Source organism: Trichoplusia ni, chromosome 9 (genome assembly GCF_003590095.1).
Source record: "Trichoplusia ni isolate ovarian cell line Hi5 chromosome 9, tn1, whole genome shotgun sequence".
NCBI lineage: Eukaryota > Metazoa > Arthropoda > Insecta > Lepidoptera > Noctuidae > Trichoplusia > Trichoplusia ni.
This window is the reverse complement of record NC_039486.1, coordinates 4,766,768-4,791,267: the sequence shown is the minus strand read 5'-3', so window position 1 is coordinate 4,791,267 and position 24,500 is coordinate 4,766,768. Positions and strand designations below refer to the sequence as shown.

General features: G+C 33.6%; 1 protein-coding gene and 2 long non-coding RNA genes across 5 annotated transcripts in view; 1 reads left to right on the top strand and 2 right to left on the bottom strand.

Moving 5' to 3' along the window:
- The window catches only part of LOC113497303 (pancreatic lipase-related protein 2-like), a 29,150-nt gene extending 22,711 nt beyond the window's left edge, over positions 1-6,439 (top strand). The window contains exons 4-9 of one of the 2 annotated variants that reach the window (XM_026876800.1): positions 236-349; positions 2,465-2,616; positions 2,870-3,090; positions 3,773-3,826; positions 4,404-4,560; positions 5,125-6,439. In XM_026876800.1, coding sequence (XP_026732601.1) covers positions 236-349; positions 2,465-2,616; positions 2,870-3,090; positions 3,773-3,826; positions 4,404-4,560; positions 5,125-5,230 — 804 coding nt within the window. In that variant the 3' untranslated portion in view covers positions 5,231-6,439. The remainder of the gene's footprint in view (positions 1-235; positions 350-2,464; positions 2,617-2,869; positions 3,091-3,772; positions 3,827-4,403; positions 4,561-5,124) is intronic. The other variant, XM_026876801.1, reaches the window with a different exon arrangement.
- Positions 6,440-15,240: 8,801 nt separating this feature from the next.
- On the bottom strand, positions 15,241-17,194 carry LOC113497704. The gene is made up of 3 exons (XR_003400916.1): positions 16,881-17,194; positions 16,018-16,186; positions 15,241-15,460 (listed from the first exon to the last, which is right to left on the bottom strand). It is a non-coding gene; the product is annotated as an uncharacterized LOC113497704 (long non-coding RNA).
- A 925-nt stretch (positions 17,195-18,119) lies between these two features.
- Positions 18,120-19,474, bottom strand: LOC113497703. Of its 2 annotated transcripts, none has more exons than XR_003400915.1 (3): positions 19,252-19,474; positions 18,926-19,035; positions 18,120-18,416 (listed from the first exon to the last, which is right to left on the bottom strand). It is a non-coding gene; the product is annotated as an uncharacterized LOC113497703 (long non-coding RNA). The 2 variants fall into 2 exon arrangements; XR_003400914.1 differs by having other exon boundaries at positions 19,314-19,474.
- Between the last annotated feature and the right edge of the window lie 5,026 nt (positions 19,475-24,500).

Below are 24,500 nucleotides of genomic sequence, written 5' to 3'. Positions count from 1 at the left end.
CGTCCCGTACGGAATTTACAGTAAAATTATTGTGTAGAAAAATGCTTAAGATGATACGAACTTTGTCATTTTAAGCCAAATTTCATTCATCCATCGGCCGTTGTAAATAGCAGAATCGGGCCCAGTATCAATATCGCATTCGATACCATTGCAACAAACTAAGGAACATGTTGAATAAAACAGAACACCCACACATATAATGCCTCAAAACATTTAATTTTGTTTTTATTTTCAGGTCATGGTGAAATCATATTTGGATGCACGGCCGGACACCAACGTCGTGTTACTAGACTGGTCAAACATGGCGCACGGCTCTTATTTGGTCAATGCTGCGAGGAATACCAAGAAGGTAACATTTTATGTAAAACAATATTTAAATTACAAGAATTAGTCCATTGAAAGGTTACAATAATCTTGCGTTTATCGAAGACTGAGACTTTTTTATTGAAGATACAGATAGTTTAAAGAAATTTTGTTAGATTTAAAAATCCGTGAACTTTAAATGTGGTAAAACAAATTTTGCGTAAATTCAAATAAAGTATAGATACTATATTATAGGTATTGCGAAAAGGAAATTTAATTTCCTAAAACTTTTGCTCTTGTGACATTTTGTTACTAAACTATTTACTGAACAAACAAATCCTTAAAAGCGAAATTCCTGCAGACCAAATTACCTAAGTTCTGGTTTAAGGGGTAGCAGACGTCTAACATTAGATTTTATGGAAAGCTAAATTATTATCCGACTAATAGTAAATCGTCCAAAAGAAATAAACAAGAGACAAAACCAGATGTCACATAATTCAAACCTTATATAAACCACCTACGTTCCACTTGTATGGTGTAACAGTGACCTTATTTGGCGATGGCAATGACCCTCACACTTTATTGTCTATTTATATTATGTATATTAATTTCCTTAACGTTTCAAATCTGCATTTCATTATTCTTAAGGACAAATATTTACATAGCATTCGCAAAATATTAAAATTAAGTTATTTTGTTTCCGACTACCGTTTCATAAGCACGTGCTAGGTGTTAAAAAAATCATTTTTTTATGTCTAAACCAACTACTGTTTAATTAAGGTTAATCAATGACACGAAAAATAGAAAATCGAATTCAGATTGTAGCAATTGTATCAGATGTAGAAAATAGGATTTATGGTTGGTGGTTCCTTACGAAAAGACAAGAGATATTATTTTCGTTACATCGACAATTGAAATACCCTAGATAGATATTGCATCCTGCTCACAGATGAACAGACAGGCAACGGAGCCAAAGTATTACGAAGACGTTTTTACAAATAGTCATATTTAATTTTGATATACAATATAGTTATATATAATTATTAAATAAAACGTTAACATATCTACGTCAATGTACAAAGTCACGCTCTCGTTGCTTGCTAAGTTAACAATTTTACTGTTATAGTAAAGTAAGTAGTTGATTTTTATCACAAATACAACTCTCTAATATTGAATCTTAAAACATATTTTATACTGGCAATAATCTCATAGATTAAACTGAATAGGAAAAATTTTCAATGAAAAATATTAAAAATTTAAATAGGTGCCTATTTCTAGAACTAATGCAAAAAATAAACCACTCAAAATCATTTCTATTTTTACTTTTAAAACGCTACCATAATTATGACTGTACTACTCGTAATATCAATAAATCTTATAATTCCTAGCAATAACAAAAACGACAAAAGGAAATCCTGCGGAGCATACAAAACTTTTCTAAAGAAACCAACAAAGAAAACTTCTTAACTTAAAACTATCAAAGTTAGTAAGACAAAGTTCACTGTGATAATGGACTAACCGCCTTGTAAAAAGATTTGAGAAACTTTTAGTTCGAGTAAACTGTGGCTTTCAAGACATTTTCTAGAAGCGCTATCGAATAAAGATGATAAATATAAAAGTTAGGTTAGTCAAAAGTGACACTACGTCTAAACCGGTCTGGGTTTAGACGTAGTCTCACTTTTGATTTTTGATCTTCATTTTGTGCCTATCGAGATTAGCGAAAGCGAAAAATACATAATTTTCGGACCCCTTAGATCATGTTGAAGTTAAAAGCTTTATCAAGTGTTATTATGGAAGCAGCCAGTTGCTTTTAAAGGTAACCATGGTCCAGCAGTAACCAGGCTGGTAATCGATGAAAGAGGTTTTATGACAAGATGTTTAAACCTTGCAACAGACTAGCCAACAAAAGAAATAGCCAGTAATATTACTCCTATTACTTACTTTCGAATTATTTTGTTGTGGGCTTTATCACGGACATGTTTTTCATGGTACACACAAAATTTACGTTAGTATTGGTGTTCGATAAAATCATCACTGTGGTCCCCTATCAGGGTCTTAGCAGTTGCAATAATAAGCATGTATGACTTGTATATCCCAAAAGGCTTGTCCTATCAACAGCCTGCCCGCTATAATTCTAAAAACCCAATATTTTCGGTTTCAGGTAGGAGCGGCGGCCGCAGAACAATTAAACAAACTCCTGGAATCTGGTCTTCTTCTGGAGAAGTTCCACGTGATAGGCCATTCACTAGGCAGTCATGTGGCTGGATACACTGCGAGGGAATTAAAAACGAAATACAATAAAGTCGTTAAAAGGTATGCATGTTTTGCAATAATACTTAACTTGCGAAAGTCTTTAGTATGAACAGATCTTATTTTTTTAACAAACAATTTGTTTATTTTTTTAACATTAAAACACTCAAATTGTTCTATTCAATCCTATTTGTACCACATCCACTTAAATAATAATATTACCAGTCTATACTTACCCCACGGTTGGGCAAACAACTAATGAAATAACAAAACATTCCTTCCACTTAAAATTAATACCAACCTCCAAAAATTTCAGATTAACAGCCCTCGATCCTGCTTTTCCAGCCTTCTACCCTGACGGAGTGGTCATGGAACATGTCAACGCGAAAGACGCAGAATTCGTTGACGTCATCCATACTGACGCTGGTGGTTACGGCGCGCCAGTTCGGACTGGAACAGCTGACTTCTGGCCGAATGGGGGCAAGAGCATACAGCCAGGATGCCCTCGATTCGCACCCATACCTTTATCTGATGATAGTAAGTGTTATTAAAACTCTTTGGTTGTTTTTTTGTTTCGTGTGAACTGCTTGCATGTTTTTGTCTGGTCGCGTGAAAGAAATAAAAGCCTGTCGACTGGCATGGTGATGTAATAGTTATGAGCCCGGGTTCGATTCCCACCCAGATAAATGTTTTTTGATAAGCATGATATTTTTTTCCGTGTCTGGGTGTTTTGATCTAAAATATGTATATTTTGGGATTTTATTAGCATGAGTATCAGTTGTCTAGTACGCATAGTACTAGCTTTGCTTCCTTTAGAACTACGAGTAAATGAAACTGTTTAAAAAAGTTATTTTTATTAATGTTCAGACAGTTTACCTCCACTTAATAGAGTAATATTATTTCAACTGAAAAAAAGACATTCTACCTCATGTACTGAGCAGATAGGATTTCATTACAATAATCATTTTATCTTATTGAGTGGTGGTAAGCTTTCTCGCCTTCTTGGGTATTTTATTTTAAGAGTTCTGTAAATAGATTTTTTACTGATTAACAAACTTGTAAATAATGTGATGTAACCTTGTTTACTAACAATTAACCTAGTTCTTATATTAAAATGTTAAAATTAACAGAATTTCAAGAAGAAAAAGGTATTTTTTATCGCAGGCAGTATAACAATAATCGTGAAAAATGTTTTCTTAAATAAATACTTACTTACTAGATTTCACTGGAAGCCGACCTCGTCTTTCAAAGAAAAAAGCTAAGAGGATTAATAGTAGGTAGAACTTATTCTACTTTACTTATATGCTGCAAGATAATCGCACAAAACATTAACTAATATGCCTCGTACTCGGCAATTGTTGAATGCCTGGAGTCCGCAAAAGCATCGCTTGGGCATTGAAAGGTCATCAGGAAGTCACGGGCACATTAACTAGAAACCATTACTAGCACTGCATATTAAGCTTAGGCGAAAGGGGATACAAGGACTACTATTATTATAATTTATCAACTAATTTTAAATTTGCATGAAAGGCACAAATATCAAAAACGGACTATAATTCATTTAAGGAGAACTGAAGATCTAATTGGCAATGGGACGAAAATTTGACACTCCAGGTTTTCCATGATGCTTACATGGAAAGCAAGCGGACTCAACCAAGATCGCCATAGTTTACAGTTATTTAATCATCTCTCATAAAAATACATTTTGGACTAAGAGACTTCCGCATTTGCCTATTCAAAGTCTCTTACCGTTTTTGATCATTGAGCCAAAACACATATTTTTTATTGCCACATTTTTATTACCTTTCCTGTCTTGTGTTTCCTAAAATGGTTCCTCATCATATTTACAGATTTATGCAGTCATTGGCGGTCGTGGAGATTCTTTGCTGAATCAGTCATAAACCCCGAAGCGTTCCCCGCTTCGCCAGCCGAATCTTATGGCAAGTTTAGAGAAAATCCCAACCCTGAAGAAGGGTTGGTGTATATGGGATATAACTGTGATACTAAGTAAGTAATATTTAAATAATTTTATACTAAAACCTCCTTCACACATGCTTTGGTCAACCAAAGGAATTTGATGACCTGCTGGGGCAGCGGGATTGTCTAAAATTGTTGCTTGGTCCCGATACATGAAAGGCAAGGGAAAGAAAATGGATGGGTTTAATCAGTAAGAGTCTCTCTTAGGAGACACTCCCTTCCATTCAACTCGAAGCGGAAAGAGTCATTTGATGATTTACCATCCGTAATAAGGCGCAAAGCGACACATGCGTGGCTCAGTTACCATGTTCCAGTATGTTGACTATTTGAGCTGTGGTTGTCCACCATACGCTTTTGACTATTTGCAAATTGGCTATTAAGAACTTCCTGTTTTTTTTAGTTTTTTATTGGTGCACAAGTCATGTTATCAAATTATGAAGGATCGCGTGTTTTAAACAAACATTATCCTCTTCTTAATAACGATAATGGCCTAAATAATACAAGGAAGTTCTGATTTGATATCAAATATGTAATTTACTAACTGTTCTTCCTCTTATAAGTAATCGTACTTTAAAATAAACCTATTTGTTTCAGAGCGGAGGGTTCTTATTATTTGACGACAAACTCAGAGACACCGTTTGGCAAAGGAATGGACGGACTCTATCCGAAAGGCAAAAAGAATTCCATTAAGAAGAATTGAATAGACATTATTGTTGGGACTGGAATCTGCTTTAGAATTGTTATTGCGATTCCCGGACACTTCAAAGTTTATCAAAGTTTTACAAAAGAGTTTTGTATAAAGTTTTGCGGTGCTAAAGGGACATTGTGTAAATTGTGAGCTGGTACAAAATACTATCTTGTGCCCAGACAACATTCTATAATATTAAAAAACAACTGCGATAGACATGCCGTTTTCGGTGACAGCATATTGAATTAATGGAGCACGAAAAATAATCGTAAATCTTCTAAAACATGATAGGGTACAAAGAACCGACCTTAAACAGCCTTATAGTAAAGTTATCAAATACTTTTAATACATAAAAGTAAATTAAGAAGTTAAAATGTATCGACGAAGATAAAAAAAAAAACTGGTCTTAGGTTTTTATTGATCACTCAGTTTAATAACTAATTAAAATGTGCTTAAAAATAGGAAAAAACGCCAAGGACGCCACTTTAATGATATATGAAGGATTTAGGGTAATTGAACAATTAGAAAATGTAGTTTAATATTTTTAGCCTGTTATATCACAAGAATGTAGAGTCCTCATATCACAATTAAAATAGCAGATTTATAGCTAATTTTGTGTCAAAAAAGTATTGTAAATAAAATTTTGCTAAACAAGTACTTAAGAAGTTTAGAAGTGAAAATGTTGTTGTTTTTAAGTAGATATATGATGTATACCTAGATATTATTATAACAAACACAGCCCATGTACCGTCAGCAAAAGAAGTCGATGAGCCCGATTAGATTTTCAAAGCAACTCTACACAATAACATTCTAATTTTTATATGCCATTAGATAACAAAATAGACTTGTGGTTAGATGTAGCAAAACGAGCGAAACATCAATTCCTTTATGCCATTGTTAAATACGGACACTTTGAAAATAGGACTACGTTAACTCACTCTTGCTGACTGTAGTTTAACAACAATATATTTAATTGTATGTATTATTTATATAAAAGAATTACTATATTGTTAATAGTTAAAATATACGGGACCTATAACCACCTTTTAAATGATGATTGTTGTAATCGTAAAAACGAGATAGTGCTCTACGCCGCGTATCTCTTTGTCTCGCTTCCACAATCAACAACCTTGCTTAAAGAAGTGATGGAAGTCCACTTGAATTTATTTCTCTACCTCTCGCTTACATATCCTTGCTATGAAGATAAAGAACTAAATTTAATTTTCTCGATATTTATTGATTTTTCCTGCTTTTTCAATCGACTTCAAAATGGTTTTCAATTCGTCTGTATTTTGTTTTTTTTATGTTGTTTCAAAATCGGTTTATATAGAACGATTTTCTTGTTTATTTTTTTTATAGTCGTTAAATAACTGTAACTTGGTAGATACCTTAAAACCAATTTGGCTCAGTCATTCTTATTTGAAGTCGGGTGTATTTTTTGGCTGTTAAAAAAATTCTTTATAATATATTGTATATATAGTATTATTATACCAATACAATATCAAATGTAAGGAGCAAGTGTTCATTCGCGATTCGCCTTTAGTACTCTTGATATAGAGAAATTAGAAACATATTATCACATTATAATAATAATAGACAATATAACATTAAATTCTATTCTAAACCGTACTACTCAATTAATCATCACATACATTTTACTACTAATAGATTGAACATAGGACAAAACTTATACCTCTAATAATAATTGTATAATATTGCATATGTTTAATTATAAGCGATATTTCCAATGGTCATCATAAATTAGGATAAAAACTGAACAAGTTAGCAGCAACTATTGTCAAAGGAATCCAATATTACCGATTCAATGTCAAGGGATATTGTCCTTTACGCCTTTGTCAATAAGGAAAATTATCCGTTAACATTTTCCAATGGAGCAGACAAATATTGCTAAGTTCATTGGTCTGGGGACCTAATACCACCTCTTCCAGTAGAATTATTGCAGTTGTGGAATCATGACAGAGTGTATAGAGTTGTGGTGTAATAGACCCCCTACTCGAATCGGCATTGTATCACAAAATAATTAATAGATTTAAGAAATTTAAAAATCCTCGTTTTTAAATGTCACTCCATTAAAATTTTATCAAAATCGGTACATCCATTTTTATACTTGTAAATTGCATTGTCATTGGGTTTGAGGCTACCCTGAAAATTCCAGCCTGCTAATCGGGAAGAGCCTCAAAATTGAGTTGCAACAATCCAACAAGAACGACAAACAAACCAAAAAATTGAGTGTAAAAACCGCGGTTTACAAATATTAATGTATGTTGAACCTGAGTAATTAAAGGACCGAATCCCTACTAATATTATAGATGCGAAAGTAACTTTGTCTGTCTGTTTGTCTGTTACGCTTTCACGTCTAAACCACTGAACCGATTTTAATGAAATTTGGTACAGAGATAGAGTTGACCTTGAGAAAGAACATAGGATAGTTTTCATCCCGGGTTTTCGAAGAGTTCTCTTGGAATTGCGATATAACCGACATCGACGCGGGTGAAGCCGCGGGCGAGAAGCTAGTAGATGATAACTGTAAGAAATGCCTAAAGTATCACATTCATTTTAGTAGAAACGCACAATTCTAAGTAAGATTTATGCATCGAATGAAAACTTTATAAAAGTTACATTACAATAAAGGTAGGTTTAGTAATTTATTAGTGTTCAATCGGTACTTAAGGGAACAATTATAATTTTATTATCGCAGTACTTGTACAATATAATATATTTTGTTGTTTGATGTAATGTCTGTTTCAAATAAAAAAGGAATATTTAATTTATTTGAGACTTTTATTTCTCGTTCTTACATTTTTACACAGGAATATTTTCTTCCTTACTAAGCAGAAATAGGTTTTTAGGCACATGTAGGCGCTTGCCATCTCCAAAATATGGCGCGAAAGGCAAGCAATGGTGGTAAGATTTCAAGCCATGTGTCCAGGGCCCCGATTCTGATATTTTACAATGGCCGATGAATGAATGGCAATTGAATTAAATTTGAAATTATTCCTTTTCTCTAAAGTATTTTGCCAATACAATAATTTGAACTTAATTGTATTGATCTTGTCCCGCACTGAATGGCCAATTATGGTGTTGGGAAAATGCTTAAGATAATACGAAAAGTGTAATTTTCATTCATCATCGGCCATTGTAAATAGCAGAATTGAGGCCCAGCTGCCTAACAATTACAAGTTTCAATGATCACCCCGAGATTAGCCGATATATACGAGTCAACTTTTTTTTTATAAAATATGAAAACCTGGATTCCACAATATTCCAAATCTTTCACATAACGCCATCTAGTGTCCTAACTAAGCAAAGCTTGTATCGTGGTGAGTATTAGACAGCTCATAAGCAAACTTATATATTTCTAAATACATACATATAAAAATATACATAAATTGCACCCAGACACAGAACATATGATCTTGCTCATCACACAAACATTTGGTTTGGGGTGGGAATCGAACCCCCGACCTCTGGTGTAGCAGTCAGAGCCACTAACGACTAGACCAACAGGCCATTCGACTGCATCGAAGCTTGTATTGCAAAAAAAACAAAAGATAATCTGAAACCGCTCTTGAAAATGAAACAATTAAAAATCACTGATAGATAATTATTGGTGTAACGTATCGTTCCATTTTATTCATAGTCAGCCTCTGTTACTCCGAAAGGGTTGTAAGTAGAATAATCGTCATCTTCAAACAGTGGAGTTACGTCGGTGCTGTTTGGGATTTCTTGTTCGGGCCGCCTTCCGAGTAGGTATGGAAACCGTTCCGTTACGTCTCTTACTACTAAATATATACTGTACACTACAACACCAAACATAACAAGTCTGAAAAGATATAGAGAGGACTTTTTAATTAAACAATTGACATTAGATCAATATTTATAAAAACTGGTAAAAATAACTCACGCCATTGACATATCAAAAGATTTGAAAATTATTTTGTTCTTTATTTCTTTCTTCGGCCACCGGTTACCGATGAATGGAGCTTTTCCAATTACAATCAATCGAATTATTAATAAACCATTTCAATTAATTCTTAACAACATCTTTTTGTGGCCAGTGCTTGCAACCGACTACTGCGTATATCATCTTATTAAAAAAATATTGTTGAACAAACAACACTTAGTTGTTTTTTATTACGATCGGTAATGTCTTCATTATGTACTGAGTAATACTCCGGAAGAAATACAAAGGAGACTATGATGATACGTATTGACATTTTCAAATCTATACTTCTATACTAATATATAAAGCTGAAGTGTTTGTTTGTTTGTTAGAACGCGCTAATCTCAGGAACTACTGGTTCGAATTGAAAAATTATTTTGGTGTTGAATAGACCATTCATCTATTAAGGTATTAGGCTATATATCATCACGCTGCGACTAATGGGAGCGAAGATACAATGGAAATTTTGGAAAAAACAGGGCGGGTATAAATCATAACTTATATCTCTAACCACGCGGTCGAAGTCGCGAGCAACAGCTAGTATATAATAAATACACATTAGATATGATCGATGTTTTCCTCAACACCTCATAATATATCTTCCTTAATATACTTACTATTGGAACTCAGGTTAAAAAAAAACACCAAAGATTCCCTAGTTGCAAAAACTAAATAACAACATGTAAATCTATCAAATTTATTTACAAATAAAATCACACTATTAGCTCCTGAATTAATATTTACAAAGAGCACATCACTCAACTTTATATTTCATCAATTTAATTCTAAAGAACTTCTTACGAAATATGATTACTCCATAATAATGATATGTAATGAAATTCGCCGGTCTGAAAAATTACAAAAATACATTAAAATGCCAAATAAGGATGAAAAATATCCTCAAATTTAAAATACATTTCATAATTATTTCAAAACGTTAAATTACTACAATTTGGTTTTTACATTGCAAATCATCGTTCAAATTTTAACGCCACGTTTGTCAAACATACCAACATTTCAAGCAATTCTTAATATTGCATACACAATAATATTAAAGCATTTCTGTTTGTAAGTTACCGAAAAGAAAAACGGAACAATTTCACTGAGACTTCGCTGTCTCTCCGTCTGAACTTCACCAGGCCCAAACCTTGACCCGTATTCCTGATATAACAACAAAATCCTATAACAAGCGACGCAATTTTTCAATTGTCTGTTCTATACATTTGCAAATTCAATCGCCTTTAGAAATATAACTTGTTTCCAGGCTGTCTTGTTCTTCCGTTTTGTCGTTCCGTATTTGATTGTTCAGAAAAACAATTTAATATCTAATAATTTGCGTCAGGCGCCTCCGTAGTTGTCAGAATTTTAACAACAGCTGCTCCTTTGTTGTCTTTACTGCCTATTGTGAAAATTTCTTTAATAAACAAAATAAAACCGTAGACTAATACTCCAACCACGAAGACACTGAAATTAAATTAGAATGTTGAATTTAATTTAGAATAAAAAAAATATTCGAAATAAAAATTGTTGCACTAGTTAAATCCTATTTCTAGTTGCATAGATAATAAAAAAAATTTTTCGCTTACGGAAATAGACCCATGTTTTTCAAACTCTGTTTCAGTATTTCGTTCACAGGACTTGTGATATGTTAACACCGCCACTGAATACCTTCTTCTAGTTCCGCCTGATTCCGCTTTCCTATTACATTGCATTGTTTACATTGTTATTTAAAACTCATGACATAATATTGATTACATAGTGATAATTTTTAGTAACATGAAATCATTTCTTTTGTTAGCAGGGCCCCGATTCTGCTACTTACAACGGCCGATGAATGAATGGCAAATGGATTAAATCGGCACTATTCGTAAAATTGTAAGCATTTTTCTAACACAATAATTGTAAATTAAGTACGTGGCAGAACACTCATGCTCAATACCATTAATTTCCAATTATTGTGTTGGCAATATGCTTAGGAGAATAGGAATAGTTTCAATTTTAATCCTAGTGCCATTTATTCATCGGCCGTTGTAAATAGCAGAATAGGGCCCTGCTTTGCTTTTGTTAGATACAATGGTTTACGATGTACTAATAGAATGTTTAAAAACAAACAATGACGCGATTTAATTTAAATAATTTCGTCATCGTCTCGTCTAGCCGTCGTCTTCTCGGCAGTTAGTCTCTTTAATGTCAAAATTCAAAATTCTTTATTAGTAAACATAGCTATTAGGTATGGGTTGTTACAATAACAGTGTTTCCAACTATGTTTTAAAAATTGTTGTATTAGAAATGTATGAACATGATCTTTTCGACAAGTCACGTGACATAACCCTGTCATGTCCATACATTTTAGCGTTTTCTATTGGCGTTAACGGTTGTAGAAATGACACTTGACTAAAGGGTCTTGTCCTTTCTCTCAATAGAAATAAATAAATACCATACACTATTAAAAACCGAACAAGTCTGTATCAGACTTGCGACACTAGCACTGAGGGTGAAGTACAAATAGGCTGAAAAAAAAACCTACTACTTGCTTAATTTTCCATTTTTTGTTCTTCCGTCGCATATTTATATAGCAATCCATCATACGTGAAAAATTTTACTGTCTAGGTACTTATCACTGTTTATCTATAAAGCTGAAGAGTTTGTTAGACCATTCATCGAGGAAGGTTTTAGGATATATACAATCACGCTGCGACTAATAGGAGCGAAAATACCATGGAAAATGTGAAAAGAAACAGGGCATATATAAATCACAACTTATATCTTCTAACCACGCGGACGGAGTTGGTCAACAGCTAGTGTGATATATGCTGGTAACATAGATATAACGGACCTATGTAGTTTCTTGCCGGTTCTTCTCCAATCGGCCAGACAGATAGATGTACAGGCAGCGGAGCCTTATTATTATTAGTAGATATATTTTGCACTTTTTGTACAGAACCTAATTAATACCAGCCTATATGCGTATATGGTTTCAGCACACAGTGAGCTAGCGTGATGATCAACATCACGCTAGCTCACTGTGGGCTGGCGATTTCAGATTCCAATGATAGGGATCCAGATTTCTTCACGTTTTCCTTCACCACTTTGTGTGTCTTGGAATAATTCATAAAGTAAATATAAGTGTATTAAGTTACTTTGGTACTTTGCCTGCTTTACCATTAAACCTGCGTCTCGTATATACCATACCGCAAAGAACTGCAAGGCCACCACGATCACTATTATCTTCAGCTTAATTGTCCGGAATCCTCAGTGTCACGAGTAGGATTCTCACTTGATTTTGTGAAACGTAAGTATTTAAACTGACATTTAGGAATTGTTCATTACATTTTTTATAAGGTCAGAGATTTTTGTTGTGTTGTTTTTAATGTTAAAATAAAAATAGCATCGTTTGAAAGCCGAGTGGTCGAGGTCAAATCCACTGCTGCGGATTCGATCCCCACGTATGTTGAGCATTTGCGTGGTCATCGAATACTTGTCTAGGGCATGGGTGTCTCAGAGCATGTGATTTGAATGCTTGGGAAAGCCGGGCGACAAAAAAATATTTTTTTAGCTGCGGGAGTCATTTTATATAAAACATTCTCCTTTTTTTAACTATGTTCGGTTCAGCTTTCAGTCTTAATGGATGGGGCTACATACCAGTGATTTGACCTCCTGAACCCAGTTACCTGAGCATCACGATAACCCTTAGAAAGACTAGTTGTCTTCCTAGCTTCTAGCTAACCGTAACAACTGTCAAATATGTTAAAGTAACAGCCGGGACCCAGAATTAAAAGTGTCTTCCGAATGACGAAGGATCTCGTAATAACAACAATTAAGGTCGACCACCCACGACCTCTTATCCGTCCTAGTTCAACCAGTGATCGATCATCTTATACAGTTGTAGCTTAAACACGAGATCCTCAAAATTATATTTTTTAAACCATTTATAATTATAGCTAATTAACACACATCAAATGAAAAAAAAACATATATAAACATTGAAAATAATTTATTTTAAATTAAAACAAATAAAAACATCATGAGTTAAGCACTTAAATCGCTGGTCGGTTTGTCGTGGTCTGGTTTAGAAACCAATTTGCCACCTCTTGAAATGAGCCAAGCCTCAAATATTCATCGTCTGTGCTACGTTTCAATCTTAAAGTTTCTCTCATACCTTTGACAACCGTATAAATACCGTAAGCCATAGCACTTGCGAGTACGATACTGAAAAAATAAAAACCAAAAAATTAATAAAAAAAAATCAGCTAAAAAAAATGTTTAATTGATACAACGGTTTACTAAAACTTATTTATCGGGATGGCACGACTAGTTTCGGACCCAAACGGAGTTCGACTGGAAATCCCACATCTGCATAAAGAACGCCAGCCGGTTGGGACCGCAACTAGCCGGGCGATTTCGATAAATACGCGTGAGCAATCCGTTGCATCCATTGAGTCTGAATTACTATGAATCATCCTCACGAAAGTTACTTTAAATATCATATTGTAAAAAAATATTTACAAGTAAGAAGACGTCATGTCTTATGGAAAAATATTTTAATTAATTTACGGTTTTAATAATATTGGAATCACAGTGCCGGACTTCAAGCACGGTATGTGACTAGTTATTCAAATCAATGATTGAAAGAAAGATTATAAACAAAAATAAACAGGTATTGTTTTAAATTGTTATTGTTCTATGAAAACAAATATTATCTTTTTCTTAGGTGTTTGTTTATTTATGAAAAGTTAGTCTGCAGTTTAGATTGTGTGTAACCGTCCACTGGAGTCCGTGCAGAGGCCCCTTAACACGCTACTCCTAACTGTATTTTACTTTTTACGTACCTTCGCAAAAAAGGTAAACAATCTTGGTGATATTTTACGCGTATAAGCGCCTGTTATATTTAAATGGTAATCTTCATTGTTACTTTTTTATGGATTGTGGGATTCTGATTATATTCACCGCTGAATGTAATTTTATATTTGTAAGTTGTAGACCAGGTACAATACGCAAAATGCAAAATAACATTTTATACTAACCTTTTTCGTCGGTCGTTGACAAATAAATTGCTCTGCGTTTTAAATTTGATTTTCTATTGAAAAATAATTAATAAGGAGATTAAAAACGTTTATATCAAAACATAACACTTTAATTTCAAATAAATCTTAGCATTTGATAACTTACACTAACACTAACAGCTTTTTTTTTAAATGAATACATAATAAATACTAAGATACCGAACTAATTACAGACAGTTTACTAGAGACTCAGACTTTACTTACAGATTTCATTTGTGTGACAATGAAACAAATGAAAACTGTGTCAATAAACAACTTCACATGATATTTACAATGGTTATCCCGTCAGCCCGTCTTACTCCTCTGGTGGGCATACTATGGCCTCTATCAGAGCACGCCTCAGCTCTCCTTCTCCCGCCCGGCCCCTGCCTGCCGCCTTACGAATATCATCGCCCCACACTACGTTTAAGATGATTCGTTCAGACGAATTGACCTTAGTACCAACTGTTTACAAAAGTCATTTTCCTTGCTTTTAAACTTACTTAAAACAAGCTAGTATAAGCTTCTTAAATAATTGCTTAAAAATATTTTGAAATGTAATAAAATAATTGTTCTGCGTAGATGTCTTGCCGACTTGTGAGACATTAGCTTAGCTTAGCTAGCTTAGCTTATTCCTTAAAAAATAATTTAAGATTTTTGGCATAGAAACACGAAAATAACTACAAATCTAGTTTTTAAACTTTGTCAAGAGTAAATCTAAGCTAATTCTTATTTATATGTTTGACTTGACAAAATTCAATTAACACAATTAAAAGATACTTACATTCTATTACAATTTTACTTACTATTTATTAAACTTGTATTCTATTACAATTCTACTTACTACTAAAAACCTAAATAACAATCATAAGCACAAAATACTATTTTTTTTATAATATTAAGAAAAAAAAAGAGGATTCAGCCTAGTATCAATATCACATTATTATTAAATCTGCTGCAGCCGTGGAAACTGTGTTTTGATTTTCTTTATATTTCACTCTACGCTATACCCCTTGCTATTCATATTCAGTACTTGCAGTAGTAGTACTAGTTAAAGATTCATTGGTCGTCCAGTTCATTATAAAAGTATCGGGCCAATACAACAAATAGTCAAATGGTGCACGATTTTCTAGTGTAACATCGTCCTCCGCCAAAAGCTTGACGTTCGCAAAAACATGTTTCATATCGTGGTACGCTAAATATAGGCTGTACGCTAAAGCGCCAGATAGCAAAAACCTGGAAGAAAATATCATCGTCAATGTTTTAAGCCATACACTATATTAATTTGGAGGTAAAGTAAATTAAGTTAGCACTGAAATGCGTATTAATAAATTTAAAAATGTGAGAAATTAATATGTGATGATCACCTTTAAACAATTGTCTAATATCTCAGTGTAGGAAGAAAATAATCTTAATATTGAAGTAGTTATTTTCGTTTAATATAGGCCAGTTTGTTACCAAGGTCGGCTGAGAGGTATTGGCAAGCTCTATGTTTTGCAAAATGTGGGCCCGTTGGCAAGTGTCAATTCTACATGTCAATCCGCTGATCGAATCCCTCAAACGTAAAAAAACCTATAAAAATACTTAAGGGCAAGCACAAAAACACTTTTTGAAGACATTCCCTCTGAAGTACACTGAGTATAGGTGTAGTCAACCGTTTGAGCCAAAATCCAGAACCGTCATCGTTTATTTGTTTATTTAATAAATTGAGAGATTCGATCTATGAAAAGATAGAAAAGAAGAAGAAATAATTGAAATACTACTGAAGAGGTACAAAAGCAAAAAGTATCTACCATGAAGCGATGTCATCATGATTCTACATATTCAACGAACTCTCCAGTCATGTTACCGCTTATATATGGCCTGAGAGTCGTGGCGTTATATTTTTCTGTAGCATAAACCTCACGCAAGAATTTTGTTGTCCAAAATACTGAAAAGGCAAAGGCACCAAGGAGAAGCACGCTGTAAGAAAATGTAACTATGTATATTACTAATGAATAAAGCAAAGCTTGCTAATTTATAAATAATATACGAAACAATTAAGTTGAATAAATTATCAAAAGAAATGTTATTTAACAAATAATTCATAAATTATTTCTTAAAATAATTGTCTTCTATTTTCACTTTTTTTTAATACAAAAAGAGAAATTACTCGAAATTCGAATAAAAAAAATCGATTAGAATTATGTCGATTTTCAAATCTAGTTTTTTTTTGTTAATTGTAAAAATATATGGTGAAGGCGTCATCAACATACACAACGCCAAAATTACGATGGCAGCATTTTTATTCAATTTTATTATTTTTTAATTCCGAAATAAAACAAGTAGATATATTAAAATTTTATGTATAAGAACATACATAAGCAATATTACTATTTTAATCATCTTTATTTCTGGCTTGGGTCGATTTTAGTAGAGCAAAAAATACTGATTACTTTGGACATAAACAACTGATGAGGGCAATAATACAATTTCTAGAAATTAGATTTAAGTTTAAAATTTCTGAAAAAAAAACCCCGTAATATCCATAACTTTAAGATTCTGTTTTGAGATGTCCTTTAATCTATTCATGGATATTCAAAAAGTGTTGCTAATAACCTAATGTGTTGCTAACTACCATTAAACTACGATTTTTAAGAATAAAAAGAGTACTTACAGACCCGCAGCCATTTTTGTTTTAGAATCTTTTTCAAAAATCACCGTATCCGTCAACGTCCCATTAAGCACTAAAAACGGGTTCTTTACAATCAATAAAAACACCCGAGTTTACCCATCACATCGCATTCACGACGAAAGTTATTTTTAATTGTTTTAAGACCGTGTTTATTTAATTTTATAATATAATAAAAAACCAGTCACGCCGTTTACAGCTCTGAATTTCACAAAACAAGTGCCGATGTATCACCATTATTGAAAGAAAATGGCGGTTATTTTTCGCAACGGACGCTTGTCAAGTCAACGAATAATATAGACTGCATTCATAAGGGCGTTTTAATAAAGAGCGGTAAGACAAACATGAAATAATGTTTCGTAAGAGCCTTGTTATGTGAACATTGTATTATAATAAAGTATTGTTACTTATACACTTATGTGAATGACCGGTGGACTAAGTAAAACATTTTTGCAGGTATTTTGGCAAAAGGAAGTCGCATACAAGTCTCCAGATAGGAAAACTGATGAGGTTTTGCTTTTCCGGTGGCACTTACGTCATTTATCACGTCACTGCGGGACGTAGTCAGTGTTTCAAAGAAATAAGCGACCACTTTCGAAACCACCAGGATTCTAAAAAAAGTGTTAAAATTATTTTGTTGGGAAGGATGTTAAGGAGATCTAGCCTAAGCTACAACTGCACGAGTTTGTCGATCATAGTTTAAGCTACGCTTGATACGGTGCTCGGTGGCGAGTACCTACGTCAAAGGCACGGTAAATTTACGGCACGGTAAATAAATATGCTATAGTAGACCGTCAACGCCAAACTCTACTGGGATAATGGCTAGGTTTGCTATGGAGGGAAGTGGAATATTTCTTTCTTACTCCTCTTTTTTACTATTTCTATTATAGTGGCGGGTTAGTCCGATTAAAGAATCCCTCAATATTAGATGGGCCTGTTGGTCTAGTGGTTAGTGACCCTGACTGCTATACCGGAGGTCGTGGGTTCGATTCCCGCCCAGGACAAATGATGTGTGATGAGCATGATCATTTGTTCTGGTGTCTGGGTGTAATTTATCTATAATATGTATGTATTTAGAAATATTTAAGTAAGTTTATCAGTTGTCTGGTTACCATAACACAAGCTCAGCTTAGCTTGGGATCAGATAACCGTGTGTGAGTTGTCCCAGGATATATTATATTATTATTATATTATCCCTGAAATTTTGAATGTGTTATGAAAAAAACAAAATTTTAAAATTAAAAACTCAAAATTACCTATATGTATTTATTAGTAACAAACATTGGGATACATGAGTACTAAATTCGTGTTAAAAACTAACATATTCTCAGTGCAATTAATTATTCTGCGAAGTATTTCTTGAATTTTCTAGTGTTGTTAAACATTAGTTGTTGTATATATTTTCCTTTAATTTACATTTTATTGCTATCTAAATCTTAGTTAATATTAGACAGCTGCTGTTTGGAACACTAGTGAATTATATCACCTTTCCCGACATTAGTTTCAAGATTTTCTCGTCACCTAGAAAGAAAATTACTGTTTAATTAAAACACGTATCCAAATATATTACATATTGTAAATGATTTTTAGGTCCAAACTTAATTATACCTAATAATAATTAGGCCTTATCCCTTGTGAAACTGTACTTCACTTCATTATATAACTTATTATACCTACTTATATTAATTTGACGTTTCAAAATGCAACGGGTCGGGATCCTAAAGTAACATACTATGTATTGTATGTCAATGTCCTAACTAAATTCCATTATTAAATTATGTATTTTAGTGACAATATTTGGTGCCATAAGCCTTTTTAACTTTATGCTACTAAGGTGGACGTCGTGGACGAAGACTTACGTTGGACGTACGGTGGAAAAGTGGCCAAGGATCGGGCAAAGTGGCGCTCTGTCGTATCAGAGGCCAAAACATAATTGGGGTCGCTGAGCCAACGCAGTAAATAAATAAGTACTATCCAAACAAATGGAGTATAGGTAATGAATTTTTGTTGAATAAGTAAAAGGACTCAACCTAATCCCGTGAGGTTTCCCACAGGCACAGCATTGTTCCGTCGATCCATATCAAGCATGTATTTCCCTCCCAAAAACAGACTGATCATTATGGCAGCTGTCAAAAGAGCACTGCGAACAAAGATATAGTTTTCTTTCAATACTCGTAGACAATTGAGCATGTATATTGCAAAACCTTAAAGGAGCACTATAAAAATCATTAAACAAATAAACAGTTTGACAGAAAATCATTTATTCGGATGATTTTTTCACTTCCTTTTGTATTACTCTGAATTACGGTCTAATTTCAAATGTTTTCCAAGCACTCAAGTAAACAAAAAAAAATACCTCCCGCCAGAGGTAAATTTTATCGCAACAATATATAATATTGAAAAAAAAACCGTACTCACAAACCAGCAACAACCATTTTCGTTTAAAACACAGTGTGTTATAATGTAATAAAAAGTGAAGCAATGTTTTGATTTGTAATTGGAATGCCCGGCAATCGTTTTTGTTTTGTTTATTTTAAATATACGTCCTTTTTACAGCGGAATAAACATTTATCAACTGGGGAAAAATATGGCAACATTAACGGATTGAAAATTCCTCACAACCATTAAAGAAAATTAGTCTTCCTAATCGTAGATCCTGAAATCAAAAGCCAGATATGCAAAACAGATATTGAAAGAAACGTAAGTCTTCAGTGAGGACGTCGTGACCTTGCGGTCTTGAATTACATGCACAAGATGCAGGTTCGATCTCAACGCAGGCAAGATACCAATGGTTCTGTATTATTAGATTTTAAGACCTTGATGTACATTATGAAACAATAAATGATTGAGTATTGAGTATTGAGTAACTTTTTCAAAGTTATACGTAGTCTCTTAATTATTCTAAAACACCACTGACAAACGGTGAAAGAATCGTGATGGAACCTGGATTCCCGATAGTGGAATCTGAAATCGCCAACCCACAGTGAGCTAGCGTGATGATCAATGCTCAAGCGTTTCCTACAGGGAAAGAGGTCCTTGCCCAACAGTGGAACGTACTTATACAGGGTGTTAACGTCAGCACCTTAATTCAAACTTGACTGCGGTGCCTACTGAATCTGTGCATGCTCCAAAACTATTTTGTATTTCAACATGCAAAAATAATGTGTCCCAAAATATTATGGGACGAATGTGTAAACCTATACAATGATATTTGCTCTCATGTGGACATATCCGCAATTTGTTTAATAAGTTTGTGTTAGAAAACAGCTCTCGTTAAAGACCATTATAATACCTTCACTGCTACTACTAATTTTTTATACATCAGGTACTATAAAGGAATTGATTAAGATCAAATAATTAAAAACAGAGTTTTACCTTAAAATTATTAGAGGAATTATCTAATTGACAAAAGCGTTGTAGCAAATTACTCGAATGTATGACAGTGACAATTCCATACATTTCAAAGTGTTCTAATAAAATGATTATGATGTATTTATTACGCTAATGTAAGCCAGAAATCTAACGTCATAAATAGTAATAACAAATAAATATTTTTTTAATTTGGTAATTTTGAAATTAAGAAATACATATTTTTTTTCAAGAAGACATACCTAAATATTCATCTGCAGACTACAATGAGCATCTAAGGGCAACACGCGAAGGGCTGCAGTATTACAAATTTCCCAAGTTAGTACAAATTTCTACTACTACCCAAAATTACTATTATTATTTTTTGAAAAAAACAGAGTTTTCCTTGTTGTGTCCACATGTGATGAAGTCTTATTATTGATAATGTATACTTTTCTTAAAACACATGGCTAGGTGCCGTTCTTTTGACGTAGAGTGAGACGGTGCAGAGCCACGCCTGAGCGCGCTCACAAGCCCTAACTAGGGTTCTGGGTGACGTCACGGGGGTGTTTGTAGTCCTATTAGAGGATCCTCGGTGGGGGGCAACATTCAGTGCTACGGATGTGGTCCCAATATGAGGTGAGGTGGCCGACGCCCTTTACATGTCGGCCTCCACACAACACGAAAAAGGGACACACCGCGAGCAAAAGGGCCTGCGATCGGTGTTTGAAGGATTGCAACGCATTGCCCTACAACGACATTAAAACGGATGATGTAGCACGGTATTTCAGGCTTAGTCAGCAAGCCTGGCACTACTCGTTCCCTCCGCTTTATTTGAAGAAGAATGCCCCAAACACGGCCTAACAAGAAAGACTGAATCGTACTCTCCATACATACATTCAGGTGTTTGGATCAACTATAACGTTTGCAAAAGTACTTCATGCAACCAAGACCAGAAAAATTCAATCGATTTTTATTTAAAATTACTTTTATTACTGATTTTTATTAACTAATTACTTAATTTAAACATTTATTATAACCAAAAAAAATTACTACTATCTAAAAACTTTCCCTGACATCAGTTTCAAGAGTCGCTCTTCCCCTAAAAGTAGAAAAACAAAGTACTTTAGACTTTAATATCAAGTTGAAATTGTTTATTTAATGTTTAATAAAACATTATCAACCTAGTCCAGTGAGGTTCGCGACTGGGACGTCGTTGTTCTGTCGATCCATTTCTACCAGATATCTCGTGCCCAAGAAGACTGTCACCATCAGCGCTGACCAAAGCAGTGCCCTGAAAATCAAATGAAATGGTAAAAAGTTGAACAGATGAAATAAATGAACTGTACACCAAGTGCTACATAACTTGGCTGGCTTTTTGAGGGTTTCTTAATGGCTCAGACCGTTCTAAAGGTTGTGAGTTTGATGTCGACCCAGGACAAACGTTTGTACCTGTAGATCACCTATACCTTGAAGCCCTTTCCGCATTCAATGCTCTTCTATCTCGTCTGACTCCAAACCGAATTGTGAGTTTGTGAATAAATGGAACTTGATGCTGTATGAATGGCTGGAATACTATATTAGTGTTCGTTTTTTTTTTGCCGTACTAATGACAAAAAGAAACCATGTCAGGGGAGATCCAATTTCAAACTTTCCATACATTAAAGGATGTTCTATTGATGCTTACTACTCTGGAAATGGCACTCAGCAAGAAAACAGGAAAGGAGATATTAATAACAAAAATGTACTTACAATCCAGCCACAACCATTATCCAGTAATTTCGGATATTTTATGAATTAAAAAAAAACAACACTCCTGACCGATTTCTGAATTTAACTGAAGAAATACATACTAAGTACGTTCAGTATTTTTAGTTGATATTAAGCCTGTTTATATAGCCAACGAGTATTTACTCTGTTTGAAATATGGAATGCTGTTTTTTTACTTGTAGGGAAATGTATGATAAAATTACGGTAAATATTTTCTCCGTTTCCCGGAAATAAAATTAAACAACAAATATCGGTTAATTTATTTTTACCACAGTTACTTTTTTGATTTATACAATTGTTGTAGTGTAGTAAGTCGATATTATTTAATTTAATTGCGATTACGTGGAACAAATACTAGGGTAAGAATACACGTTCAATATATCTTCAACTGTTAATAATTTTAGCTTTGCATCCCCTTTAAGGGGTAATCCCTTAACTTTAAGATGAAAAAGAACAAACCTTTTTTACCTAATAACTTTTATTTCAATGAGGCTTCAATGAGTTTTTAGATAAAAAATCTCAAATAATCGTATAGATTAGAATAATTCAACAACTTATAGATTAACTAGCCTCAAATTGACCAAAACTTGTACCTTAGTCGTATAGTTGTTGTACTAGTCAACTGGTAAACATACTTAAATTCTTCTAAATGTAGAACAACAATGATCGACAATGCACCTTAAATTGTCATTACTCGTGGTCATAAATTGGTTTAATTATTCATCAACAAATTTTGATATTAATTCAGCTAATTGGCACTTTATTTTATTGAAATTTAGGGCCTGTTTTACAATCGCCACACAAGTTTCCGTTAAATTACTTGACAGATGTTTTCATACAAACAATGTCAAATTAACCGCATTTTCAATTAAGCCATCAGATAGCGGCTATTCACTGATTGTGAAACAGGTGCTTAGATTTACAACTTTAACTGAAAAGCGAAATAAAAAACACAAATATCAACAACGCCTGGTGAAAAGTTCTGTGCAATGTGATGTTCTGAAATACCTACTAAAACTATTGAATATTTATGCCAATTATCCATACGTGTTAACGGAATTAACTGTTACAATGAGAAATAGTATTATATCAATTAAAATTCACTGTACTTATGATCAAGAAAAATCTATTTTCTGTAAAACACAGCGTAATGTAGAAATAAAGACAATTCGATTTACATGCGGAATGCCTGGTTTTCTTTGCGTACAAAATCCCAAGCCGTAAAGCCGTCTTTTCTGATTAAAAAAAAGAAAAATCCCTTATTAAGGAATTTAATCTTAATATCGCAGGGGTTTAACAAACATTCAAATCATATGCACAACGACACCCAGACCCTGACGCTCAGAATGTACAGATATTATTTTGGAGGTTAGATCAACATGCATGGAAAAACTATCAATTCATTTGATTTACAGTGTAAGAAAACTCATTTTTGTAACAAAAACATTTTAATACATTTCAGTCTCACAATTACATCCTGATAAATCAAGTGTTAAAACGATATGACTGAGATCTTATTAGAGATTTTTTTTTATAATCGGATTTAATAGGAGCTATTAAGTGACAGCCCCGCCTACAATTGGAATGGAAAATTCAGTTGAAATGGCATTACTTCTTTAGCCAAGTTACATTGAAACAATCTTTATCGATTGCAAAACAGTCGAATGTGTGAAAATGACAGAAGTCGCTTGACATAAGAAACGAATTGTAATTTTCATACATTTGAGGGTTTTTTGTTAATGACGGCATACAGTTGTTACATGTTCAATACTGTAAAGTTTTAAAACTGTCTCTGCCTATTTTGATTTTACAGGCAGACTTAAACTTGTCGACTCCATATATTTAGAAGATTCCATCAATTATAACACTTTCAATTGTGTTTCTTGCAAACAAAACGAGAAAAACGACACTAAAATGGTGAAAATTATTTTAAAGACTTTAACTTAATTTTATACAAATATTAAAGCTAATGATTAATTTTCCAGTATCTAAAAAGCTTGATTGTCATAAACCAGGTATTTTATTTAGATAAATAAACATTGTTATGGTCCTTTTCGTCCATAGGGCATCTCATCTGGTGTGGTCTGAAAAGAAAACGTTTAGGTATGATATTAAACAAATTAACCATAAAATTACATCAAGCGCTATACGAGTATATTCCCTTTTTCGGAAAATCTAGACTGAGTCAGCGATATTTTAAGAGTTACTTCAGCCTGGCCGAACAATTCCTTCGGGACTAAGATCACAGGTATGATAAGATATAAACAAATTCATAAAATGGATTCTTCGAGCGATTCTGAACAAGTAATTGCAAAAGCAGCCTTGCCCCGACAATATCTGTGTAATTTAATGCGAACGGTTAGTTGTCCATGACATGACGCCTGCAGACCCTACTGGCGTCTTTGGTCCAAGACTTACCGTTCTACTTATTCTAGCAGTTCTACTTATACTACCCATACTTCCAAGAAAGCTTTAACATTGCTACAC